The 26637-nt window shown below is 51.8% G+C and overlaps 1 protein-coding gene and 1 long non-coding RNA gene across 4 annotated transcripts in view; both read left to right on the plus strand.

The window, feature by feature from the left end:
- The window catches only part of CDCP1 (CUB domain containing protein 1), a 34423-nt gene extending 10489 nt beyond the window's left edge, over window positions 1–23934 (plus strand). For 2 of the 3 annotated variants that reach the window (XM_036333092.1, XM_036333094.1), the window contains exons 2-9: window positions 4870–5079; window positions 11366–11728; window positions 12189–12557; window positions 17073–17294; window positions 18509–18889; window positions 20421–20783; window positions 21152–21239; window positions 21823–23934. In XM_036333092.1, the coding sequence (XP_036188985.1) occupies window positions 4870–5079; window positions 11366–11728; window positions 12189–12557; window positions 17073–17294; window positions 18509–18889; window positions 20421–20783; window positions 21152–21239; window positions 21823–22255 (2429 nt within the window). In that variant the 3' untranslated portion in view covers window positions 22256–23934. The remainder of the gene's footprint in view (window positions 1–4869; window positions 5080–11365; window positions 11729–12188; window positions 12558–17072; window positions 17295–18508; window positions 18890–20420; window positions 20784–21151; window positions 21240–21822) is intronic. The other variant, XM_036333093.1, reaches the window with a different exon arrangement.
- LOC118668314 lies at window positions 12564–16481 on the plus strand. Its single transcript, XR_004971623.1, has 2 exons — window positions 12564–12726; window positions 15966–16481. It is a non-coding gene; the product is annotated as an uncharacterized LOC118668314 (long non-coding RNA).
- Window positions 23935–26637: the final 2703 nt, after the last annotated feature.

Below are 26637 nucleotides of genomic sequence, written 5' to 3' on the forward strand. Positions count from 1 at the left end.
AAAAATATGCACGAAAGAAGAACCACACCCCAAACATTTCAAATTCCAGGGAGCTTTATGTTAAAATTCAAAGTACACTTTCCAGTTATTTTGAAATGAGGGGTTTGTCTTAATGTAGTTTGCCCGGCTAACCATCTCAAACAAACATCTGTCCCTTTGGGTCCCCTGGCGATCTCCCGGAGAGCCGGCTGCTGAGAAATGTTTTATTCTGGCTTGATTGACTTTGTTGATGGGAACAAACCATTCTCACCTCCAAATTCCTGGCTGTGTGTGGAGTTCCTGGGGCAGGGCCAGCTCTGCTGAATAGTCACAGACCGGGTGCTGGGCTCTAGCGTCAGGCTGCTCGGGCACAGAGCCTGGCCCTGCCTTTATTAATCGTTGAGGCCTGGACAGGTTACTTAGACTCAGTGTCTTCTGTGAAATGGGGATTAATATTAATGTTACTATTGATATCTGTGGGGATTTAGAAATACTCACCCAATGCCTGCACCTATAAAGCACTCATTGCGTGTGCGTTGTCGTTAGTATGTAGGCAGGCCTGGTGTCTTGATTTCAAAGGCTCCTCACCCAAGAGAGACCCCTGCGTTCTTGAGACAGCAACTTGAGTTGTGGTTCTTTTGTGGATGCGGGAAATGGACTACTTCCAGGCCGGCAGATGGGCCGGTCTCCTGCCGTTGGTCAGACGTTCACTTCCACTTACCAGTCTGTGAAGGGACCTGGCCAACTCAGTGCCAAGTGGACTGAGGGTGGCTAAGCCACTGCCCAGGTCCCCTGGAGTGTAAGACTCCGCATTGGGTGGTGTAACAGTCCGGCACCCCCTCCCCACAGCAGGTCCCATTAAATGCATGATGTTGGTGGTGCTGCCCAGGCCCTGATGTCAGCCAACAGCTCCGTGCACTCCCTTCCCGTCTGCTGGTTGATTGGAGCAACCTCGGCAGCTTCCATGAGGGCTGCTCAGTGTGGTTCCCTGGGGAGTGGAGAGGGCGGGGTGCTGAAGTCAGACCAGAATATCCCAGCTGCCTCCTGAGCTCAGCAAATGGGAAGTGAGGTCACTTCTGTGAGCCTCCAAGAGTTGCTAATGTCACACGAGTCACAGAGTCACTGCATATAGACAGGCCTTACTAGCCAGTGAGCAGGGTCAGGGCTGGGGAGGTGGAGGATTTAAGGAGGCACCCAAACTTGCACAACCCATACAGTGAGTGCCTCCTTAAAGCTTGCCCCGGGGGGGGGGTGGGGGCCTTACCTGCCTCCCTGTCCTCCCCACCCAGCCAGCCAGGACTTGGGGCTTTAGACTGAGAGCCAAGCTGCTGCTACCGTTGTTTCCCTGCTTCACACCCTGGAATGCTGCCCATCACTAGTGTCAGTGGTTGTAACAGGCTCTCATTCATAATGTCAACAGCAATCACGCTGACCTACCTCCCGCCCCACAGTGTTACAACCCGCCCCACAGCAGCCCTCGCTGGCTGAAACCCTGAAACCCCGGGTGAGGGAGCCAGACCCAGACCCGTCTCCGAGCTCTCCCCCCTCCCACCCCTGGCGACAGGGCACGGGGGAGGGAGGTGAGAGGGGAGGGGGCTCGGACAGTCCCGGTGCGCCTAGGGCGAGTGGAGGGGGAGGGTTGCAGGCACCACGCAAGGGGGGGAGTGAAGCAAGCGCATGGGGTTGGCGGTGTTGGCCAGCCATGGCAATTGGCTCCTGACAATTCCTTTGTTATTCCCAGTTGCTGATCAGGATATTGAGGTTAGAGAAGCTAAGGAACTTGCCCAAGGGGACACAGCTGGTATGTGGTCCAACCAGGAATTGACCCCAGGCAGTCAGAGTCTAGAATCCAAACTCTTAACCACTCCCCGAGGCTGCTGAGATATGCTGGTCCCACTGGGTGGAGCCCAACAGCCAAGCCCCTCCGTTGCCTGGCCTCTGCCTCTGTTTCCAGCCTCTACCCACATTTTCCTTGACTTCCGGCCCAAACAAACTCCCTGGAGGGGCTCCCAGGAAGCCATGTTCTTCGTACCCCTGTGCCTTTTTAAAATATATATATTTTTTATTGATCGAGCCTGCAACCTGGGCATATGCCCTGACTGGGAATCGGACCATAACCTCCTCCTGGTTCATAGGTCGATGCTCAGCCACTGAGCCCCGCCTGGTCAGGCCATACCCCTGTGTCTTTGCATCTGCTCTTCCCTTCACCTGTCTTTCCTGACACCCATCTCACGATCCCTGGCTGACAAACTCCTATTCATTTTCCAAAATCCATCTTAAGTGATGCCTCCTCTGTGGAGCCTTCCTTGACCACCGTCCCCAGAGTGTTAATAGCTGACCCAGTGCCTTCAGAGAACCTTGATCCTCCTTGGTGCCTTCAAGTTGCTCTCAGGGGCGTCTGGTGGGACAGAGGGACAAGCAAACAAACGTTCAACTGACATGAAGTCGGCAGTTGCTCCTGCAGGGGGTAAAGGCAGGAGAAATTATGTCAGTGGCCTAAGGGTGGATCACTGCCCCTTCTGTTGGGCTGTTGGTGTCACTTCCTGGGGCTCCCAGGGTGTGAGCACCCCATGCTTGAAGGGAACATCCACAGTTTAGCCATTTTACCCGGAGCTCAATCCAAGAAGCAGGGATCTGCTCCACGGATGGGCCAGCCCAGCCGCAGCTGGTGAACTTGTAGAGAGGGATGTTGGTCTGCAATGCGTCATCTTCCCAAGAGAGGTCAGGACTGTGTTGGCCAAAATGAATTTCCCGGTAGGCATCTGACTTCCGTGCAGGCTGTGACTGATCTGCTGGGCTGATTCATGATTATGCTGCGTCTACCTCCCGCACCTTCCTGGGCACTCCTGCAGGGCAGCATGCACCTTAGTGTGTCTCCTGCTGCCCAGGCTCCATCCATGGGCTGCCTGCTGCACGCCCCACATCTGTCTCCTGCTGCCTGGGCTGGTTCCCGTCCCTGGCGGACAGCTGCTGGGCTCACCTTCATTGGACAGAGGGGATGAGACCCGAGCCTCCCAGGAAAGCACACCCAGATCTGAAGCAGCTGGTTCGGCCCCATCGAAGAAATTTTAAACCACACTTGTTAGCCTTTTAAGCTGCATTTAACAAGTCTGGGAGCAGATAACTTCCCTGGGTTTTGTCTGGTGGGATCCTCTTTCTTCTATTTGTTCCCCTTGCAAAGAAATAGGGTGGCAGGGAGGAGAAATAACGGGGCGTTTGTATAAATCCTGTGGTACAGGGATGAATGAATGGTGATTAATGAATGGTGATGAAAGTGATTGGAAATGCCCCCAGAAAAGCTGCTGGGGAGGCAGACACCAGCGAGGGTGTCCTAATAAGGGGAGGTCGGGAGGGAGGCAGGAAAGGGAAGAGCTGTGACTCATGGGCCCAGTGAGGCGCTTGCTCATGCCCCGGATGCTCTGAGCGCTGCTGCCATGAGGCTCCGCTGAGATTTCTTTCAGCCGCTGAGACCTCAGAACCACCCCAGAATGGAGCTTTGGCTGGGTTTCTGGGAACCTGGGAAATAGATCTTCTGAAATAGTATAGCAATGAAATGCCACGTTCCCGGGGAAACCAAAGAAAGAGGTTGAAGGAGAGGATTCCCATGGGTTTGTTTTGTTTTTAACATATTTTTATTGATTTCAGAGAAGAAGGGAAAGGGGAGAGAGAAATATCAGTGATGAGAGAGAATCATCCATGGGCTGCCTCCTGCACGCCCCACACTGGGGATCGAGCCCGCAACCTGGGCATGTGCCCTGACGGGAAATCGAACCTCGACCTCCTGGTTCATAGGTCAACGCTCAACCACTGAGCTACGTCAGCCGGGCGCCCATCTGTTTTCTTTAAGTGATAGTGCCCTCATCAAGCACTCAGAGGCACTGGCTTGACCGGGGGTGCTGGGGGTGGGGGTGCTGACCATCCCTTTGCTGCAGAACATGGTGGGACAGAGGCAGCGGCCTCAGCCCTGTGAGCCCCTGGGTTCCCACCGTGGGACCCACCTCTGGACAATCGTCCCTTCATGTGGGCCGTCGGGCTCATTGGCCGCCCAGAGCCCACAGTCAGGACCCAAGTCAGGGAAGGGGTGGCGGCTACCAAGGAGAAAGTGGCTCTTCCCTGTTCGTCCGAGAAGACTTGAAGGTCGACAGAGCAAAGGGAATGGGAAAGAGACTGTGCCTGGTCAGAATCAGGGCCCCGTCCTCACCGGAGGGCACGCCTCTGTTTAATAACCAGCGCCTCTCACTGGCCTGGTCCTGTGTGTTCAGATCATTGGCTGAACCCCAGCCTGAGGTATTATTTTGCTCTGATTGCCAAATTTGCTGACATAATATGTTTATATCTAATTTCTGTGCAAGTTGTCCTCCCCCCCAGTACTGCATGAATTTATGTATGTATGTACCTCTGACGCTGTGTATATATGGATATACTGGGCCCATGAAGCACCCAGGGCAGGGGACGGCAGCTCTTTGCAGATAAACATGTCCCTCTACAAACAGTTTCTGGGTGTGGACTTTGGTCTGCAGTCATATTGAGAGGAAGCGTGGCAGTTTCTCCGGTTAATTGCTATTGACACGGACGGGGTATCTGAAAACATACAGCCCGAGCCATGTAGGACGGGGTTCACTGTTTTTGATTTTTAGAAAAATGAATAATTCAAACCAGAGACACGTGTCAGTGTCCAGCCCACAAGGGCCCGATTCTTTCCCACTGGTAAGGAGAGCAGTCATTTTACATCCTCCCCTCTAGGCCCTGAGTCGGGGCTGGGGGTGCGGGGAGGGAGGGGGGGGACAAGGAACAAAGGTGTCAAAGAGGGCATCCTCCCTGGACCCCTGAGAGGAGACAGCAGGTCAACAGACCTGAATGGTCCTGCTCACTCCCTTTCTCTTCCTTCAGAAGCGTTTGTGCTCAGTCTGCCCCGTACAACCAACATCACAATCCTTATAAAGCGGGGGCTCCTACCTCTGGGAGCGAACCCCTGTCACCTGCTCGTGTCTGGAAAACTCTCGGCCACGCTGCTCATCAAACCCGGAGACAGAAAGGAGTTTCGCTTTACCTGCCAGAATCCAGAGGCTCACTTTGTCATTGAGGTCGAGAGGAACATTGGTAAGTACACACTCGGGGACTGCTGCCGACCTAGCCAGCCCCTAGTGCAGGGGAGCTGAGGTCTGTTTTGAAACTGCACTTCATTTAGTCCTATACGTGCCTGGTACGGGTTAAGTTCTTTAATCCCCCAAATGGCCCTCAGAAAAGTTCACAAAGGGACTTGCCTGAGATGGCACAGCCAGTGAGTAGCAGCAAGACCAGAGCCCAGGCTCTCGAGCTCCAGAGTCCTGGCCTGTGACCACTGAGCCACACTGTCTCTGAACGAGCCTGGGATGCTCAGTCGGATGTGCTAAAACCACTGACTTGGCTGATGACGGGTGCGAGTCAAGGGATTGGAGGACGAGAGAGACGGGAGGTTGAGGCGGTGGGTAGAGAAATGGGTCCACAAGGCTCAAGGGCAAAGGTAGCAGCTGTGGAGGCTGAGGGAGCTGGGTTTCATGGGACGTCATCTAAGTTGCTTAACTCCTTTTTGACTTTGTTTTCTGGTCTATAAAATAAGAGTCCTTTACCAACCAAGTGGGTTGTTATGAAGATGAAATAAAATAATGGCTTGAGAGAGTGTGTGATACTCAAAAATGCAACAAACTATAGGTGTTTGGTATTGTTATCACTCAGAACTTGAGCTTGGGGTAGGAGATTGACACAAATAGCAATCAGGCAAGAAAAAAAACAAGTGTGTCATTTCCCCATCGTTTTAAGTTGAGTATTCACAACACTAACAACACTATTTGTGATCTCAAAGCCTACTCAGAACATTTCTTTGCCTTTCACAGAAAATAAGTGAATTGGGCAATAGATCATGGGGGAGGAGAAGGATGAAATAAACCTTAGGAAGAAGGCATTCAGAAAAAGAAAAAAGGAGAAATTAGAGTCCTTAAAAGCAGATTTAAAGTTACGTTTGATAACTCAAAATCAAGACCTGATTTTCAATAAAGACCAATTACGTAGACAAATCTCTGCCTGGTCTCCTAAAAAGGAAAGGAAAGAGAAAATACAAATATACAGCATCAAAAGTGTGAATGTGGATTAATGACATATACAAAGGCGATTTCTAAAATTGTAAGAGACAATGTGCAACATTGTGATATTCAGTGTGAAACTCTGAATGGACATGGTGATTTTCAGGAAAAACTTAATGGGCTCATAAAAAAGGTAGGAAACTGGAATAAATAAATAGCAATGGAGGAGATGGGGTTTGGCTTAGTTAGAGATGGTTTCAGCCCTAGCCGGTTTGGCTCAGTGGATAGAGTGTTCGGCCCACAGAATAAAGGGTCCACGGTTCGATTCTGGTCAAGGGCACGTACCTTGGTTGCAGGCTTGACCCTGATCGGGGCACGTGCGGGAGGCAGTCAATCGATGTGTCTCTCTTTCATCGATGCTTCTCTCTGTGTGTCTCTCCCCCTCCCTTCCACTACTACCTCTAAAAAATCAATGCAAAAGTATCCTTGGGTGAGGATTAACAACAACAACAAAAAAGAGATGGTTTCATTAAGGATCTTATAACACTGTAAGGAGCAGGTAATTTCTGGTATTTAAGCCATTCTAGAGAAAGGTAGGCAAGTTCATTCTGTAAACATCCAAAGCCCCGTGGGCCAGATGGTCTCTGTCACATCACAACTGCTCAGCTGCGTTATTTCAGCATAAAGTCACCCATAGAGCCCTAGCCAGTTTGACTCAGTGGTTAGAGCCTCGGCCTGTGGACTGAAGGGTCCGGGGTTCGATTCTGGTCAAGGGCACATGCCCGGGTCGCAGGGCTTGATCCCCAATAGAGGGTGTGCAGGAGGCAGCTGATAAATGATTCTCATCATTGATGTTCTCTTTCTCCCTCCCTCTCCCTTCCTCTCTGAAATCAATTTTATATATATATATATATAATTTTTAAATCAGCCATAGATAATAGATGAACGTTTAGGTGGGGAACATTCCAGTGAAACTTTATTTACAGTAACAGGTGTTCGGCTGGATTGACCTCATGGGCTGTAGTTGGCCGACTCCCATTCTGAGCATAGAAAGAGAAGTTTCATACTCATTTCATAAACCCTTACAACCCTGATGTCAACATCTACCGAGAGCATAAAAAGAGAAAACCATCAACCAGTCTGTTATGACTGTACATGCAGAAAAAAAAATCTTAGATAAAATATAAAACATGTATTTAAAAGAATAAAGCAACGAGTAGGGAAGGGTCCGCTGGAAGACTAGGGTAGTTCGCCATTAGCAAGTCGGCTAATGGAATGCTTTGCTCTGTTAGATGAGAAAAAAAAACTGTACGTGATCCGCTTAAGAGATTGTTTTTCATACAACATTCTCAGTCAACCAGACATAGAAGGGTGTTTGCTTAGCCCAATGAAGTGTTTCTCTCAGACCCTGGTAGCAAATATCATATGCAACAGTCATTGCCCGTAACCTGGGGAACAACATAAGAGTTCCCACAAAGCATGCTGTTGGTCACTGTTATTCAGAAGTTCTAGTTAAAAATTTAGGGATTATCTTAATAAATACGCAGGATACCTAGGAAGCAAAATATGTAAAATTTTACTGAGACAAAAGAGAAGACACAAATACGTAGAGAGGTGTACTGTATTCCTTAAGATCTCAGTACTTTGTGAGTTTCCCATTCTACTTGTCCTAGCTTACTGGCCTCTCATCCATTCACCTTTCTTTCAACATTTCTCTTTACCTTCCTCCATTACACCAAAGCCATACTTTCCAGTTAGTTAGAACTCTTAGCCTTAATTTTTAGGTGACCTGTAAATAATTAACATTCCTCAGATTAGCAGTACATTCATATTTTTTAAGAGACACAAACAGAAATTTCACTAGCTAAACAATTTTAAGCAAACAACAAAGACACATATTTAAACAATAAAGACAGGTAACATTCCCCATTAAAAACTTTGAATCACCACGGAAACTTGGGAGAGATTTTGAAAGGTTTTTTTTTTAAAAAAAAACAAAACAAAACAAAACAAAACCAAAAATCTCAGTACTTTGTAACTGTCAGTTCTCCTCCAAATTAATTGACCAGTTTAAGTCGATTCCAATTAACATGTCAGAGAATATTGATATGCTTAAGGGTTCCCTGGAGCCCTGGCCGGTGTGGCTCAGTTGGTTGGGGTAGTCCCGTCTGGTTATTGTGACCACTCTTCCCTGTGTGTCCATCCTCAAAGCCGAAGCTCTTAGCAGCCAACTGACAAGTGCTTACATGACCTGACTCTCCCTGTGTCGTGTGGCCGGTACAGAGTTGTGGCTGAGAGATGGAGCTTTGTGGCTCCAGGTTCTTGGTATAGAATTAAATCACAATCTCTCAGGTGGCCTAGGCATGTGCATTTTTTAATATATATTTTTTATTGATTTCTGAGAGAAAGGGAGAGGGAGAGAGAGACAGAAACATCAGTGATGAGAGAGAATCATTGGTTGGCTGCCTCCTGCATGCCCCCTACTGGGGATCGAGCCGTCAGTCCGCAGGCCAAGGCTCCATCCACCGAGCCAAACTGGCTAGGGCAGGCGTGTGTTCTTTTAACAAATATTTTTCATTGACTTTTTTTTTTTTTTTTTTTTTTTGAGAGAGAGAAACATGGATGTGAGAGTGAACCATCTATCGGCTGCCTCTTGGACATCCCCTACTGGGTATCGAGCCTACAACCCGGGCATGTGCCCTGACCAGGAATCGAACTGGCAGTCTCAGTGCCCTAGCCAACACCCAACCAACTGAGCCACACCAGCCAGGGCATGTGTATTTTTTTTTAAGTATATCTTCATTGATTTCAGAGAGGAAGGAGGAAGATGAGAGGAAAGCATCAATGATGAGAGAGAATCATTGATTGGCTGCCTTCTGCACACCCCACACTGAGGACTGAGCCCGCAACCTGGGCCCGTGTCCTGACCGAGAATCGAACTGTGACCTCCTGACTCACAGGTTGATGCTCAACCACTGAGCCATGCCAGCCGGGTGGGCATGTGTATTTTTTAAACTTCCTCCAAGTGCATCTGGGCTGAGAATCGCCCCCTTCACAGGTTCGGTGATCCCACAAGGGCACGGAACCCAGGAGGAGCTGCTCCATGTGGCCCTGGGCACGTTGGAGGTGGAGATGCAAAGCGACAAGGCCAGATGTTAAAGGAAAGAAGTGACTTGACGTAAACAATGAAGTTGCAAGAGCTCCTAAAAATAGGTGCTGTCTTTACTGACAGACAAACTCTAATTTTAGCCACATTCGTCACCTTGTTATCTAACCCTGTTTCGTGGGTTAGGTGGTGCCGTGTGTTGGCAGGGACGCGGGTTGAGCAAACACAGCCCGGGCTTCTGTCCTGGGATTGTGTGTGTACTGTAAGCGGCATGCCCGTCCCCCGGGCTCGGGGCTGAAAAAGGAGAGGTTTGGCATGGATGACCTCAGAGGTCCAGCTCAGCTCTAAAATTCTCCCATTCTTTCGTTTCGAGTGGGCGGTACTTTCAAATACCCAACTGGAGCAGCAGTGAAGATGCGCAGGTCATTAGCCAGAATTGCCCGGCCGGCGTGGCTCAGTGGTTGAGCATCGACCTGTGTATGAACCAGGAGGTCATAGCTGGATTCCCGGTCAGGGCACATGCTGGGATTGGGGGCTCAGTCCCCAGTAGGGAGCGTGCAGGAGACAGCCGATCAATGATTCTCTCTCATCATGGATGTTTCTATCTCTCTCTCCGTCTTCCTTCCTCTCTGAAATCAATAAAAGTATATTTAAAAGCATAAAAAATAAAGTGGCCAGAATCCATCTCCCCTTTCACACTCCCCATGCCCAAGACAACAGCCTGTTGGGTTGTCTGCGTGCTGTTACTTCTCCCACGTGCTTTCCCTATTCCGCCCCGACAACAGCGTTTCTCCCTTTGTTTTCGAAGCTTAGGAAACAAGGTACATCCTTCATCCATTGTTAGCTTTAAGAAAATCCAACATGGTAATAAAATGTGAGCATTAAAGCCACGAGGCAGAAAGAAACTGTGCCTGGGCTTCCAGCCACTAAGGGGCTTGTACGTTCTGAGTGTACTTGGTGAGTTAATGAGCCTGTGGATGGGAAAACCAGTTTTAAAAGGCAGAGCGTGACACTGTGCCCAAGGTTGTGAAACGGTGGCTCCGGCTCCAGGGCAGAGGGCCTCCCACCGACTGGACTCCACCGACTTCATGTGAAAACACAAGAGTTAGGAAGTGTCTTGGGTGTGGTTCCCTGGAAACAGCCTGAATGGGAACTTGCGCTTAAGACACTTGTCAAGAGAGTACCCGTGGAAGCACCCTGTGAAGAAGTGAGAAAGAAGGAGGGAGCTAGGGAAGGACTAAGCAAAGATGTTTTTGTTTGAAGTGATAGGATTTATTTCTTTTTTTAATTTTTTAATATATATTTTTCTTGATTTCAGAGAGGAAGGCAGAGGGAGAGAGAGATAGAAACATCAAGGATGAGAGAGAACCAGTGATTGGCTGCCCCCTGCACACCCCACACTGGGGATCAAGCCCGCAACCTGGGCATGTGCCCTGACCAGGAATCGAACCCTGACCTCCTGGTTCATTGGTCAACCACTGAGCCATGCTGGCCAGGCAAAGATGTTCTTATTCTGTTTTAAATGCGTTTTTATTTTTAGACTAGAGGCCCGATGCACAAAATTCATGCAAGGGGCTTGGCCCCTGCCCCGCCCACTGTGGCAACGCCTCTGCCTCAGCCCAGCCACCGCGGCTTCATCTGGAAGATCACCCAGAAGGACATCTGGTCTAATTAGCATATTATGCTTTTATTATAGAGTAGAAGGGCGAGGGAGAGAGAGAGAGACATTGACAAGAGAGAAACATTGATCAGCTGCCTCCTACACAACCCTGAATGGGGATCGACCTCACAACCCAGGCATGTGCCCTGACAGGGAATCGAATCGGTGACCTCTTGGTGCAACTGAGCCACACCGGCTGGGCAAGGATGTGGTTTTAGCTAAAGTGTAGCCGCAGGCTGATGCCAGCAAAGGAGCGACTTCACCAGGTTGAGGTCAGGCATTTTCACTCTTTCGATGAGCTGAGCGGTGGTTGGCTATGGGCTGCTGCTCCCTGCTGGGGTAGGCAGCGAAACCCTCAGGTATCTCTGGCCCGGGAGGCACCCCCAGCCGAGGCACTTCAGCAAAGAAGGGGGCTTCTGTGAGCCACTGGCCATCAACACTATATAACCTGGAGATGGGTGTGTCCACCTCGGGGTACTCCCAGAGGGTCTACTAAAGAGATGAGGAGTAGGGAGAGGCCTGGCAGCATTTATGACCAAGATTGTTTTGTGACTGTTTTAGACTGCACATCACACCCATGTCCTTTTGGGGAGTTCGAGCTGCAGCCCGTAATATCGCTGTTGCCCCACCTCAACCGAACTTTCATCTGGGACATCCAAGCTGGCAAGAGCACCAGTCTGGAGCTGGTGTTCTCCAGGCCTCGCCTCAGGCAGATCGGGCGCGGGGAGAGCTGCCCAGACGGAGTCACTTACAACATCAACGGCCACATCGGTGCCACCGAGGTCCGGATCGGAACCTTCTGCAGCACCGGCACCGTGTCCCGGATCAAGATGCAGGAGAGCGTCAAGATAACCTTACACCTGCCGTGGTTCGACAAGAGAAGCCACTCCGGCTTCAGCATGTCGAGCCAGTCATCCATAAAACGTGAGCTCGCCATGCCCTCCTGCTATTTGCTGAGGTTGAAACAAAGGCCATAAACACTCCAAACTCATTGCCCCCCCTAGTGATTTCTCTACATTTTTCGGTTATCTGTGTTCTCGAGGTTATTTATGCTGATTCTCTCTGCAAGTGGAAATCCTTTATGATGGTGAGCTGCTGTCCATCTCTTTCCAAGTCCACATTCGGTCATCCCACATTGGTAGCTTGAAATCAGCTATGGTGGGAAATTTACACCAAGGAAATGGGCAGGCCCTACATATCAGAACGCCCTCCCCCTCCCCCGCCGAGTCAGTTGTTAAACATAGACTTGCACACCACTGATGTCTCCTCCTCATACCGTATCCCGACCCACGGCTCAGGACCTGAGAACCTCCTTCCCCTGCCCTAAGCTGTGGACAGTCAGGGCAGGATCTAATCGCCTTGTTTCGGTTTCCCCTCCCAATAGGACTGTGCTTCATCGAATCTGTATTTGAGGGTGAAGGCTCAGCAACCCTGATGTCTGCCAACTACCCGTTTAGCTTCCCCGAGGACGAGCTCATGACGTGGCAGTTTGTCATCCCTGCGCACCTGCGGGCCAGCGTCTCCTTCCTCCAGTTCAATAACTCCAACTGCGCGAAGAAGGAGGAGCGGGTTGAGTACTACATCCCGGGCTCCACCACCAACCCCGAGGTGTTCAGGCTGGCAGACAAGCAGCCTGGGAACATGGCTGGGAACTTCAACCTCTCTCTGCAAGGATGTGACCAAGATGCCCAAAATCCGGGGATCCTCCGGCTGAAGTTTCAAGTTTTGGTCCAGTGTCCACACAATGAAAGCAGTGAGTGAGCCCACCTTCCTTTCCCCTCCTCCTCCAACACCTTCTTTCCTTCCTGTTTCTCAGCTGTGGCTTCTGGACCTTTGGACCCTGGAAGAGTTGCAGGAAGTATGTTGCTAGGCAGCGAGGCAGGCTTATTGGTGAAGGCATGGCATGCCCAGCCATTGAAACAGTAAGATTCCAAAACGCAAACTTACATTCAGGGTGCCAGGTTATTTCTGTTGTTGTTATTGTTTTGTTAATCCTTACTCAGTGTTTTTTCTATTGCTTTGTTTTTAGAGAGAGTGGGAGGGAGGGAGGGGCCAGGGAGGAGAGAGAGAGACAGAGAGAGAAACATTGATCTGAGAGACAAATTGAATGGTTGCCTCCCGCATGCACCCCAACCAGGGCTGGGAATCAAACCCCAGACCCCTCGGTATATGGGCCAATGCTCTAGCCAGTGAGCACACCAGCCAGGGCTGTGGAGTTGGGTTTTTGTTTGTTTGTTTGTTTGTTTTGTGTGTTTTTTTAAAAAATATATTCCAATAATTTTTTACAGAGAGGAAGGGAGTGGGATGGAGAGTTAGAAACATCAATGAGAGAGAAACACCGATCAGCTGCCTCCTGCACACTCCCCACTGGGGATGTGCCCGCAGCCAAGGTACATGCCCTTGACCGGAATCGAACCTGGGACCCTTGAGTCCACAGGCCAACACTCTATCCACTGAGCCAAACCAGTCAGGGCAGAGTTGTTTTTAATTAAGGCATTGGAAGGTTACCCTCTAGGCAGCATGTCTTGACCCTACACTGGGAGTCTCGATGTCCCCACACCGGCAGCAATGATAATGATCGCTAACGCCGTTGAGCGCTCTACACTGCATTAAGCACGCCGCTTATATGTCCCAGCTAATCCTTATGACGACCCAGTAGGGGCGGCAGGAATTATCTTCATCTACTGATGAGGAACCAGAAGGTTCAGACAGGTTGTGGAACGAGGCTCACATCACACAGCTGGCCAGGAGCCGAGCGAGCTCAGCACCCAGAGCCCGTGCTGTGAGCCACACTGAGCCCCAGGTAGGTGGGTGAGCATGAGGTTATGCTTCATCCCACACACAATTACTCAGACGCCTCGAAACTAAAGAAGGGAAGTCGGGGCCAGGACGAGGGTGAGGTGAAGTGCTCAGGATGCAACGTTTAAGGAGGCGCCCACTCCGAGGGGCTCCCTGTGATAGAGGCGTAAGTACAGGTCAGCTCCCGAGAGCGAGTGCCTCCTTAGATGGTGCATCCTGAGCCCTGGGCCCTCGCCTGCCGCGCCTGAGTCCTGGTCCCGAGGGTTGTGGTGTGGGTTTTGAGATAACGTACAAGAGGAGGCCAGCGTGGATGGGGCTCGTCTGTGAACTAGAATCTGGGAAGGAGTGAGTTGTGGCAGGTGGGCCGGGCATTTCTTACCTGCTGAGGACGGGTTATGTCCAGAGGGCCGACTCTCAGCTTGTTTTTCTTATTTCTGGGAAGTAGGCAGAGCCAGGCAGAAAAATTGAGTGGGAGTGGGGAGTGGCATGCTGTTTCTGTTTGTGGGAGACACGCATCGATTGGTTGCCTCCCCAACCGGGCTAGGGAATCCAGCCTACAACCCAGGTGCGTGTCCTTGGACAGAATCGAAACCACGACCCTTCAGTCCGTGGGCCGACACTCTAACCACTGAGCAAACTGGCTAGGGCGCTGTTTGTGTTTATAGGGCCGATAAACATCTGAAAAGTAACCCTGTAGGGTGCACTCAAGAGGCTGCCTTAGGAATGCCCCCTTGGCACCCACTTGGGCCTGACTTTGCCCATATCTTGACCCAAGATTCCTTCTAATTCACAATAATTACGTAGAAGACGTAACTTTATGTACTTGAGTGAGAGTGTGTGTGTGTGTGTGTGTGTGTGTGTGTGTGTGTGTGTCCATTGACACACTTTGGAGTTCCACTGTCGCATTTAATGCTGGAACAGCCACGAAAGGATTTGGAATGGAGTGGGTTTGAGTTTCAGAAGACGGACAGATTTTTTTATCATCTTAGGGCGAAGAGCTGCTGATTGATTCTGTTTCCTGCAAAATCAGCTGGGCTGACTTCTAAAACTAACCAAACGGTAAACAGGCTACAACCAGCATAAAGAGTGATGACCTGCAGTGTGGCGGTGTTTCGCCTTAAAGTGGGGTTTCCATTTTTCTAGAGAAGTGCGTGACCTTGACCAGCAGGAATATCTTTGGGGATAAGATTAGGCTGGGCTGGACTCAGGAAGATCTCCGGTTTCTAGATGGCGCCGTCTGGGTCCTTTTCATCCTGATGTGGGCCGTACATTTCAGGAGGTTGCCCGCGGCAGCCAGTCCTGGGCACCCACACGTGTGTCTGATCCCTTCTTAATATGTGTGAGCAGCTGCTTGCAGGCAGCGTAGCCCAGTGGTTAAGACTGCCGCCCCCAAATCTGGCCTGTGTGGATTTGAACCTGGTTCCCCTACTTACTGTGTGACCATGGATGGGCAAGCGTCTCTTTTTTAAAGATATTATTTTATTCCTTTCAGAGAGGAAGGGAAAGAGAGAGAGAGAGAAAGAGGGAGAAGGAGAGAGAGAGAGAGAGAGAGAGAGAGAGAGAGAGAGAGAGAGAGAGAGAGAAATATCAGTGATGAGAGAGAATCATTGATCAGCTAGCTACCTCTTGCAAGTCCCACACTGGGGATCGAGCCTGAAACCTGGGCATGTGCCCTGACCTGGAATTGAACCGTGACCTCCTGGTTCATAGGTCAATGCTCAACCACTGAGCCACGCCAGCTGGGCAAGTCTCTTAACCTCCACGTGACTCGATTTCTCATTTTGAAATGCAGCTCAGAGGCCCGCAGGGGTGGTGAGGACGAAGGGAGGCAGCACAGTGCATCTTCAGCTCGTGCTCAGGGAGCCTGGATTGGTCCTGGCGGAGCTGGCACGTCCTGGGGCCTCAGGCTTGCTCCCCTGGGGCCCGTTTTCATGTTAAAGAAATAAATTTCTATAGATGCCACAGGAATGATGAGGGGCCTTTATGAAACTTCAGTCAGTAACCCAACCCCCTCAGTGGTTCCCGGAGTCCATAAGTATCCAGTAGTGTGATGCTGTCTGTTTTTGTGTGGGGCTGTCTTTTAAGCTGCAGGCTCGGATGTTTGTTTGCATGCGGGAAACACCCACAGTGTTGTAGAAAGAGGATGAGAGTCTTCTGTGGTGGGAAACCAGGTTCAGATCACAGGTCTGCCCTCTGTGACCTGAGACACCCTGAGCCGGTCGTTTCAGCCTCTCCGGCGCCTCCCCTTTCAGCTGTCAATTGACAGCCACACCTCCCTGCCCTCCCTTTTGTAGGGGTGGGACAAGGCTACTTGTCAAAATACACAGAAGACACAGTCACAATACGTCTTGTCTTTCCTCAGATTGGTGAGTGTGAAAAGGTGACGTTTCCATTTAAAACGCCCCATCTCTGCACATTTCCATCCCGCTCTGCCTGCTGACGCCTCGCATGAGGACATTCCTTAGGCAGCGAGGCCATGTGCTGTGTCTGCCCCGCCCCTCCAGTTACCTTGAGATCCAACCAGAGTCAGTGTGGAGAGAGGACATGTTAAGTGACTAACGCATGGACTGCATCTGCAAATGAGAATGCGGAAAGCAGTGCATTACTGACACTCCTGCCACGGAAGTCCTGTCTTGCCCCAGAATCAGGATGCTTTTTTCTCAACAAACTGCACTGTTTCAGCTCAACTGCCAGGAGTCTCATTTCTGCCCACCTGATTATTATATAGTAATGTTCGAAGGAGATTTAACTGTAACACCACTGTACCATTTCCCACCCACCACCCACAGGAATGGCTAAACCAGCCGTGGGCAAACTACGGCCCGCGGGCCGGATCCGGCCCATTTGAAATGAATAAAACTAAAAAAAAAAAAAAAAAGACTGTACCCTTTTATGTAATGATGTTTACTTTGAATTTATATTAATTAGTTCACACAAACACTCCATCCATGCTTTTGTTCCGGCCCTCCGGTCCAGTTTAAGAACCCATTGTGGCCCTCGAGTCAAAAAGTTTGCCCACCCCTGGGCTAAACTAACAAAGGCTGGGGCACCCACCGAGGGTCAGAGTGCTGTCGGGAGTGCCAAACGTTGCAGCCACCTAGAACCATCTGGTTGTCTCTTACAGAGTTAAACCTGTGCCTTCCTACTTCTGACCCAGACATTTCGCTCCTCAGTGTTTACCCAAGAAGTGGCACGGTCCATCCACTCACAGTCGTGCAAAGGCATAGGTCCAGCACGCTTAGAAAAATCAAAAACGGGAAACGGCCTACATCTCCATCAATAGGAGGATGGGTGAAGGAATGTGGTAGAAATGCGGTCCATGCTTTTTCTTTTTAAATTTCTTCCCGACTTACTGTGATGCTGCCTGAATAATAAAAAGCGTTTCCCACATTCCCCGGCCATGAGAGGTTTTGTGTGAATCTTTGCCCGTTTCACGGGGCTGACGCCGGTCTTGTGTGTGTGGTTCCAGATATAACCTACGAGGTTGACTTGAGTAAGGAGCAAGCCATGTCGGTCACCATCGAGCCAAGGCCCGTGAAGCTGAGCCGCCGCTTCGTCCCCGGCTGCTTTGTGTGCCTGGAGTCCCGGACCTGCAGCACCAACCTCACCCTGGCCCATGGCTCCAAGCACAGGATCTCGTTCCTCTGCGACGACCTGACGCGCCTGTGGATGAACGTCGAGAAAACCATAAGTACGCCCATGGTCGGGGCGCTCCCCCCTCCTCCAGGGCCGCGGGCATCTCTCTGCATCCTGCCCTGTCTCCTTGGCGGGGCCCACGGGGCAGGGTGTAAATAGTATGACCAGAAATGTCCCCCACGGTGCCGGGCGAGCAAGGGCCACCAGGAAGCGAACCAGGAGGTGGACACCTGCCTCCCCTGGGAGCAGCCGCCTCCGCTGGAACGTGCACCCTTCAGAAGGGCCGTGTGTGACCCCTGTCCATGCTCACGTCTCCTCAGACTCCCCCTGTGGAACCCCCTCCTCCTAGTCGTGGCCTTCCCCGTCCTCTCCCCCTGCACGCCCCCTGCTTCCACGCTCACTGCCCGCTTGCGGTCTCCCACATGAGACTCCAAGTCTTGAGTCTTGGTTTGTCTCTTTTTTGTTGTTGTTATTAATCCTCACCTGAGGATATTTTTTTCCATGGACTTTTAGAGAGAGTGGAAGGAAAGGGTAGAGACAGAGAGAAGCATCTATGTGAAAGAGAAACACATCTACTGGCTGCCTCCCACACGTCCCCCACAACTGGGGATGGGGATCGAGCCTGCAACTGGGCCGGAATCGAACCTGTGACCTTTCAGACGCTCTTTCCTCTGAGCCAAACCAGCTAGGGCTATTGCATTTTATCCCTTTAGCCCCTAGCAAGGCTGGCCATGTGCTAGTCACGTAGTAAATGTGTGATGAAGGTGGGGCAGCCAGATCCACAGTCACCTCCCTGCGGGGCCCCTGTGATCTCTGGCGTGGATGCTCGCAGAGTCTGCGGGTGCAGGAGCCGGGGCCCCCCCGTAGGAAGTGTCAGAGCTAGAATGCCAGCTGAGACCCCTAGCTCCACGCCCTGCTGTCACCACTGCACAGAACTGCCTCCCGTAGATGGGGACACTGGGCAACAGGCCTGGTTGGGGAGACCTGTGCCCTGCCCACCTGGCACTTAGCACCTGAGACACAGAGGTGACAGCCTGACAAACAAGAAGAGGAAGTTCAACCCTAAAAACTCCCCAGAAAGTTGGTCTGCCAGGTTAGGAAGAGTGTGAGAGAGCAGGACGGGGAGCTAGAAAGGGAGCCGGAGTTGGGGACAGCGCGGGAGGAAGGACCAAAGGGAAAAAGCCAGGAAGCCTGGGGCCGACTTGAGAGCTGGGAGGATGCTCTTCCTGTCTCCTCCCGGCCTGGGTACCACGAGCCCCTCTTTTCCAGGCTGCACGGACCACCGGTACTGCCACAGGAGGTCCTACTCCCTCCAGGTGCCCAGGGACATCCTCCAGCTGCCCGTGCAGCTGCACGACTTCTCCTGGAAGCTGCTGGTACCCAAGGACAGGCTCAGCCTGGCACTGGTGCCGGCCCAGAAGCTGCAGCAGCACACGCAGGAGCGGTTCTGCAACAGCAGCTTCAGCTACCTGGTGGCCGGCACTGGCCTGGGCCAGGACCTCTACTTCGGCTCCTTCTGTGCCGGAGGCGCCATCGAGCAGATCCAGGTGAAGCAGAACGTCTTGGTGACCCTGCGCACCTTCGCCCCCAGCTTCCAGCAGGACCTCTCCAGGCAGGCCCTGACCGTGACCTTCATACCCTACTTCAAAGGTAAGGGCGTCTTTCACCTTCTTCCGTCTTCAGGCCTTTCCCATGCGGGCATTCCTCTATTTTGCTTTTGTGATCGTCTTACTCCAGTTGTCAAATTGAAGAGGACAGATTGCTGAGGGGGCTGGACCTCACACCAGACATTTGCGTCCTGATCCTGACTCCACCGTTAACCTGGAGTGGAAAATTCCAAGGCTCTGTGACAGGGGAGATGATGGTTGATGGCAGCAAAACATATAATCAGATTCGAGTCTTTCTTGGAAGTGGCCAGAGCATAAGTTAGAACTAACCACATAGTCCCAAGTCCTGGATGTTTAAGGTGGTAACCTAAAAACCCGTATGCGTGCATTTTTATGATTCTGATTTGAGAATTCGAAATGCAGCATGGAGTGCGCCGGAAAGGAATGCTGGGAGAGAGAAGGATCTAGAACTCCAGGGTCCCATTTTCCTGGGAGAGGACGGTGAGCTTCTGTGTCCCAGGCAGGAAATGAGGTCTCAGTCGGTCATGAGAGTGACTCTAGAACTCTGCATGGCTGATTTTAAAAGTCACAGTCGCCATCACAAATTGCCCAACGTGAGAGGCAATTGGAATATTGACCAAGGGCTTTCTCTGAGGTTTGCTTCACACTTTTGTTCTCAGGCATGAGTGTGAGGAAGAAGAACCTGTGGCCCTAAGATTAAGGTCCATCTAGGTTGCTGGAGCTCTTTAAGATCATCAGAGAAACTCCTCCTGGGGAGTTTGTGAAAGTAACACACTCATCGGTGTGGGGTTATCTCCCCGGGGGTCAGGAGTAGATGAGTTGACGTGTCAGAGGCACTGTCTGCTTTGCAATTCCAGAAATCTTCTGAGGACCTGATGGGCCTTTTGTTCGTTCGTTTGTTTTGTTATTGATTTTTAGAGGGAGTGGAAGGGAGAGAGAAACATTGATGTGAGAGAGAAACAGCGACTGGTTGCCTCCCGCACAAGCCCCAATTGGGGATCGAACCTGCAACCTAGGCACGTGCCCAGACAGGGAATGGAACCCACAGCCTTTTTGGTATACGGGACAGAGCTCCAACCAACTGAGCCATCCATCCAGGGCCAGGGCTTGACGTTTTAATCTCAGAAACAGAAATCGGTATATACCCATCCCACCGTGGGGCACAGGTGAATGGTAGCGATGCTGAGGGCATTCCTGAAAGGAAGCCGAGATAACCACCCGTTTGGCAAACTGGCCTGTTTTTTGCTTTTTGATTTGACTGAGACTCTAATCTTGTGCTGACCCATACAGTAGCCACGGGTCACCTGTGGCAACTTAAATGTAAATTCATAGTAAAGAAAGTTTGAAATGCGGTTCCTCGGTCACACCGAGCACGTGTCAGGTCTTCAGCAAACACGTGTGGCTGTGGCTACTCCCGTGGACGGTGCAGATGAGAACAGAAAGCTCTGTTGGACAGCTCTGGTCACGACACTCCACCATCTTCTCCGCCGCGGCGACTTCTTCTCTCCCTTCCGATGGAAACGTCTTTGTTCCTTCTCTTCCCTCTCATGCAGAGGAAGGTATTTTCACGGTGACCCCGGATATGAAAAGCAAGGTCTACCTGATGACCCCTAACTGGGAGCGGGGCCTGCCGTCCCTGGCCTCGGTGTCCTGGAACATCAGCGTGCCCAGCGACCAGGTGGCCTACCTGACCTTCCTGAAGGAGCGGACCGGCCTGGTGTGCCAGACGGGGCGCGCGTTCATGATCATCCAGGAGCAGCGGACCAAGGCCGAGCAGATCTTCAGCCTGGAGGAGGTGCTCCCCAAGTCCAGCTCCCACCATCACAACTTCTGGGTCAACATCTCCAACTGCAGCCCTGTGAGTGGCAAGAAGCTGGACCTGCTCTTCCAGGTGTCGCTTACCTGGAGAACGCTAGGTAAGGGCCTTCGGGGTTTTTCAGGGATGGTAATGGTGTAAATTGGTAGCTGACGGGGAAGGAGCAAGCCTGGGAGGTGAGTCAGAAAACATAGCTTTGAGTCCTGGCTGTCTGTGTATCCGTCAGCTATTGCATCAGTAATGCTGCATAACAAAACACCCCAGGACTCAGTGGCTTAAAAACAGCCATTGTTATTGCTCAGGTGGTGGCTGGGCACTTCTGATCTGAGCTGGATGTATGCATCTGTGGGCAGCATGTGGGTACAGGGGGCGAAGGAATGGGTGGCGGTCATCTTTGGAGGCTATGTACTCAAGTCCATCACAGACCTAACCCCACACGTCTCCCCTTCTCTATGTCTCTGCTCACAGACATGACTGTCATCCTCATTGCCGTGGTGGGAGGCGGCGCCTTGCTGCTGTTTGCCCTGGGACTCATCATTTGCCTTGTGAAAAAGAAGTAGGTGGAATTTCTCTGTCTTCAGCTGATCTGATGGCCCCTTAGATCACAGTGACCTCTCACTAATTATGGAGCTTTTTGCTTGCTTCCCATTTCCCTCCCAAAGATCAATGATAAATCATATTGCCAGATGTGAAGTATACTTAGAGGGGAAGAATATCCCATACCTAGCAGGGGGGGGGGGGGGTGTGAGACAGGACAAAAAGCCAAAATACAGGTGTGGTGACATAATGAGCCTGCAGTTTTCATGCAGCCACCTCAGCACAAGTCCCCTGGGCCCATTAGACTGTGAGATCGCGGGGGTGATCTCGGCGGGGTAATGGCCACATGGGCCCTGCCAGCCCAGCCCTGCAAACTCCCTCCCTCCATCACCTGAGCTAGAGACAGAAGCCGGTCCTTTTAAATATTCACTGAGAACAGTAGTTTCGGGTTCAAAGACTAAGCGATTTGTGGGATGTGGGGGAGACACAGTCTCTTCTCCCGCAGCCCAGGGGGTGCAGGGATCTGAGTTCCAGCAGGGAAGGGCAATGGTGCACATCTAAGGCCGTTGTCTTCCTGACTTCCGTCTTGCTGCCTCTCTCAGTAGGAAAAAGAAGATGAACAAGGGCCCAGCCATAGGTATCTACAATGGCAACGTCAATACCCAGATACCGATGCAGCCAAAAAAGTTTCCGAACGTACAAAAGGACCATGATGCCCACGTGTACGCCGTCATCGATGACACCATGGTGTACGGGCATCTGCTGCAGGATTCCAACGGGTCCTTCGTCCAGCCCGAGGTGGACACCTACCGGCCCTTCCAGGGCCCCACAGAGGACTGCCCTCCCTCCTTCCTCCTCCCATATTCCAAGGTCCCAACTATAAAGTTGACCACAAAGGAGTCATCCCCTGACTTCAATCCTGAGTCTGACAGTGAACCGTACACCTTCTCCCATCCCAGCAAGCAGAACGGAAGTGACGGGAACACAGACATTCCCTTGCTGGATGGCCACGAGCCAGCGGAGACTGGGGAATAACTTGGACCCATCCCAAAGACTTTGCATAAAGCAGGGCGCTGAGACGCCCTGTAGGGTGCTCACAAGAAATCCCAAAGAAGAGGAATTGTATGGAAGGAACAGCCGCAGGTTTTCCTGGACACCACCAACTTCTGATTTCCAAGTGGACTCATTCCGATGATGAAGATGTTGAAAATGATGAATTGTGGTCTGGATACAGTCATCATGGCTCATGTCCTTCTAAACTCAGGCTGCATTAGAAACCAGCCCCTAACGAGAGAGAAGTGTGAGCCACCCCGGGACAGGGTTGCAACAAGCCCCGGATTGGGGTTTGGACCTCTTTGTGAGGCGTGGAGGGGAGAGGGGGGGCATTCTTCTGCCTACACACCATCCTGACACTGCAGGAGAGACTACAGAACAATTCAGCCCACAAGTGTGCTTTGTTTAGCCAACAGTATCTTTTTTTCGGAATTGATTATTAACATTTAAAAAATGATAAAATGTTTACATAACAATCCAGATTCTTCGATCTGGCCGAGCTGGGCCTCACATTCTCACTCGGGAATAGCCACATTGAGAAACAGCGCCACTCTAGCTGGGGCATCTGGTCTACCAGCTCACCACAGCTCCCCCACTCCCTGGCACCCCCCACACTGAGGCTCATTGTCTGTTTCTATTGATCAGCTTCCCCCCATAGTTGCTTCTCTCATAATGAAAGGAAACATTTGGGACCTGTATCAAATGAGAAGACAGGCCTCGAGGCTGGCGTGTGTTTCAGGAAAGTTTTCTTACTCACAGGCCACACCCCTCATTTATTGTCATTGCCAGCCCGGCTCCTGTGGGTGCCTGCCTTTGCGGGCCCCTGCCCACAACTGGGAGGACACAGTGTGCTACGGCTTGTCAGCACAGCCCCAGGTTCAATACCCCGGGGGCAAAACCTCCTTTGAAAAAGTGAGTACACTTCCTCGAGTTCAGGGAATTCACCTTGGACTTGTCCAAGCGGCAGCTGGACTTGTTCATGTGCTACTTGCCTCCATGAAAAGGAGTTTTGTAATCTCCCTAGTGGTGTGCATTCTAAGGCCTCTTGAACTCTTTCCAAAAGGAAGAGTTTGGTGTGTTTGTGTGTGTGTTTCATTGTGCCCTCAGCGCTGCTCGGCCTATGGCACCTTTCTCTTCTGAAAGGCTGGCTCCTGTGCAGTCCCCCGTCCCCCATGTCCTCCCCCCCCAGCCCCCCGGCCTGGGCCTCCCAACCTGAGATGCTGACAATCCCTGTCATGAAAGGCCGGAGCAAAGCTGTGGCTTCCTTCCCTCCACTGAAATCGCATCGTTGTTTAAAATCACCGGTGGAGACCTGGCCCTCCATTCCCTACCTTCCCTTCCCTCCTGGTTTGCTGGGTTGGTGCTCTGCCTTCTGCCCCAAAGTGTGGCTGGCCATCTTTGGTGTGGCTGTCATCACACACATCCCCTTGAATGACAAGGGGCCCCCTTGGCCATTTCCTTCTAACAGAGAGCGCCACACTGCAGGCCGACTCGCTGTCTCCCGAGACATTGGGTGGATCTCACGTGTTCTGAAGATACACCTCCTAGAAGGGGCCCGCCCAATGCTTAACTGGGAATAATTTATTTGTTGTAGATACTTTTTAAGTAGCATTGTATTTCCTACACTTTTTTAAATAAACAAATGAACAAGAACAACAAAAGGGCATCAGGTTGTTTAAGTGCTTTGGCTGTTTGTCCCTGGTTCCCTGGGGCAGGCTCACATGGGCTCGGCAGATGCCACTACAGGAAGCTGGGCTGTGGGTCACTCAGAGGCCAGAGCTTGTCCTGTCCTGTTCTTGCTGAGGCCACGGTGAGCAGCTCTGTGTGGCCACTCCCCAAACCTGACCCCCATAGAGGCCTGGGGGCACCCTCGGTGCTAACGGCACTTGGGCTGTAAGCCCAGTGCAGGTCACCAGCCACCAGAGCAGAAGTAAAGGGAGGGTGGTGGGAGAGGGGAGCTCCAGGTGGGCCCCCACCACCCACCAGGCCCTGGGAGACGAGGATGGATGTTACTGTATGACCACCCCAAACCTCAGCTCACGAATGTGATGTGAGCTAAGGTTCCTCATCCTTGGACCGCGTTAAGGGGATTCACAGCGGGGTGGCTGGCTTCTAAGGGCGAGTGCTCCCAGCTTTAGGGAGTCGGAGCTGCCGGTATTTAGTCTATGGGGGTCTTTAGTCTGTGGGCGCATCAGTCGGCCCACCCAGACTTCATGGGAGGAAGCAAAGCCGCCACATCTCGGTGGGAGAGGGGTGAAAGAATTTGCAGCTCAGCTGCCTTTCTTTAAAATTAATTTTTAAGTATTTTTATTGATTTCAGAGAGAAACATCAATGATGAGAGAATCATTGATCAGCTGCCTCCTGCACGCCCCACACTGGGGGGTCGAGCCCACAACCCGGGCATGTGGCCTGACCGGGAATCGAGCCATGACCTCCTGGTTCATAGGTCGACCCTCAACCGCTGAGCTGCAGCCGCCTTTAGTACACTACAGCGGGGCTGGGAAGATCAGAGCCCGGTGTCTAAGGCCTCGGACAGCACTGACCATGTTCGCCTCTGGGCCACATCCCCCCTTTACTGCCCCTTGTCCCGGATCCTGTACTTGATCCCAAGCTTCAGTCTTCAGGCTTCTGGCCTTTTATCTCTGCCACTGCCCCATGGGGTTCCACTAACACTACACGTCCTGGCTGATAGCTACCTGGGCGCCAGCCGCACATTTTCACTGCCTGGAGGGTTTCCCACTCACATCCCCCAGGTACCCCTACCTGTGCCACCTCTGGGCTTTGTGGAGGCAGCTCCTCCCCAGGTCAGGAATGTGCGCTGCCCAGCCCTCCCCCCAGCCCCTCCAGCCTTTAGACCATGCCTCTGAGGGACTCCTGCCCCCAAGAGGGGGTCATACTTTACATCTGCGTGGTTTCCTCTCTGTCCAAAGTACCCTCAGCCAAGCAAACAGCTCCCCGCCCCAGGGCCAGCTGCTCTCTGTTTGGGGGTCCCCGGCTGCTTTGGGGCTTCAGAGGTGTGAGCCTCCACCTCAGCCCCGCTGGCCCCCTCCTTGCCTCTGGCCAATTCCGTGAGTTACAAGGTGGAGCCCCAACAGCCTCTTCCCCAGCCTGGGAGGAAAGTGTTAACTGAAACAGAGTAATAAGGAACAAAGTGCATTTATTGGAGTCAAGGTTTGCGCTCTGAAGAGAACAAAAAGATTCTATAAAGGCAAACCCCACAGTATGATCTCCAAGCTCCTGCCTTTCCCTTCCCCCTCATCTTTCCCCACAGTTGGCATCTCCTAAACTCTGAGGGTCCCAGGAGACTTGCAACCAGGGAGCAATGGGCCGCTGCAGCTCGTCCCGGGCTAAACCCATGAACCTGACCCCAAGCCCCCTTTTCTCTGGCTTCCCATGAGCCAAGGCAGCCTCATCTCGCTCCCGTGGCTGCTTCCATCCTAAGTCCTTCCTTGCTTCACCGTCCCCAGCTTTAATAAACTGAACTCTCGAAGTCACCTGGATTCGAGTTGTGAGCTCTCTCCTGTACAAGGTCAGGAACCCACACACCACCTGCCGGCCATAAGCAGGCCTGATCCACACCCACCGGTCCCCTTGCCAGTAACAAAGGGACCGGACTGTGCTCAGACCCTAATCCTAGGGACTGGGGTGGTGAGGGGTTCCGGCTGCTCCCTGGAGCTCAGGGAGAAACGCCTGCCAGTGGGAAGGGCTACTCAGAAAATCATTTTATGGTTGTTTTGTAATTTGAGGAGGAAATACATTTTTAGCCGTAATCCATGTCTACAGCCCCTTGGGGGTGAGTGGAGGAGCCACTCGGCCTGGGACTTGGACTCAGCGGGGACTCTGGACCTGAGCTGGCTCCCTGGGTCTCAGGAGACCAGCAGGGGCCAATTCTATTCCCAATCCTTTCTTTTCACACGGCACTAATTGCTTGGCTGCCAGCCACCTGCAGGGTAGCCTGTTGGGAGCTGGTTTGCAGGCTGAGCAGGAGGCAGAGGCGGAATCCTTTGCTATTTCTGGGTTAAGTCTCTCCCCACCTTCCACCTCAGGACAGCCCTTCAACCCTCTACCAGCTCTGCTCCCCCACCCACACCCCTGGGGGGCTGCAGCCCCCAGGGCCAGCCTGCAGGCTAATTGTCATGAGTCTTTGATCCTAATAATTGTCACCTAATATACCTTCTCTTTTATTTTTTTAAATATATTTTTATTGATTTCAGAGAGGAAGGGAGAGGGAGAGATAGAAACATCAATGATGAGAATCATTGATCGGCTGCCTCCTGCACGCCCCACACTGGGGATCAAGCCCACAACCTGGGCATGTGCTCTGACCTGGAATTGAACCGTGACCTCCTGGTTCATAGGTCCA

Source organism: Myotis myotis, unplaced genomic scaffold (assembly GCF_014108235.1).
Source record: "Myotis myotis isolate mMyoMyo1 unplaced genomic scaffold, mMyoMyo1.p scaffold_m19_p_13, whole genome shotgun sequence".
Lineage (NCBI taxonomy): Eukaryota > Metazoa > Chordata > Mammalia > Chiroptera > Vespertilionidae > Myotis > Myotis myotis.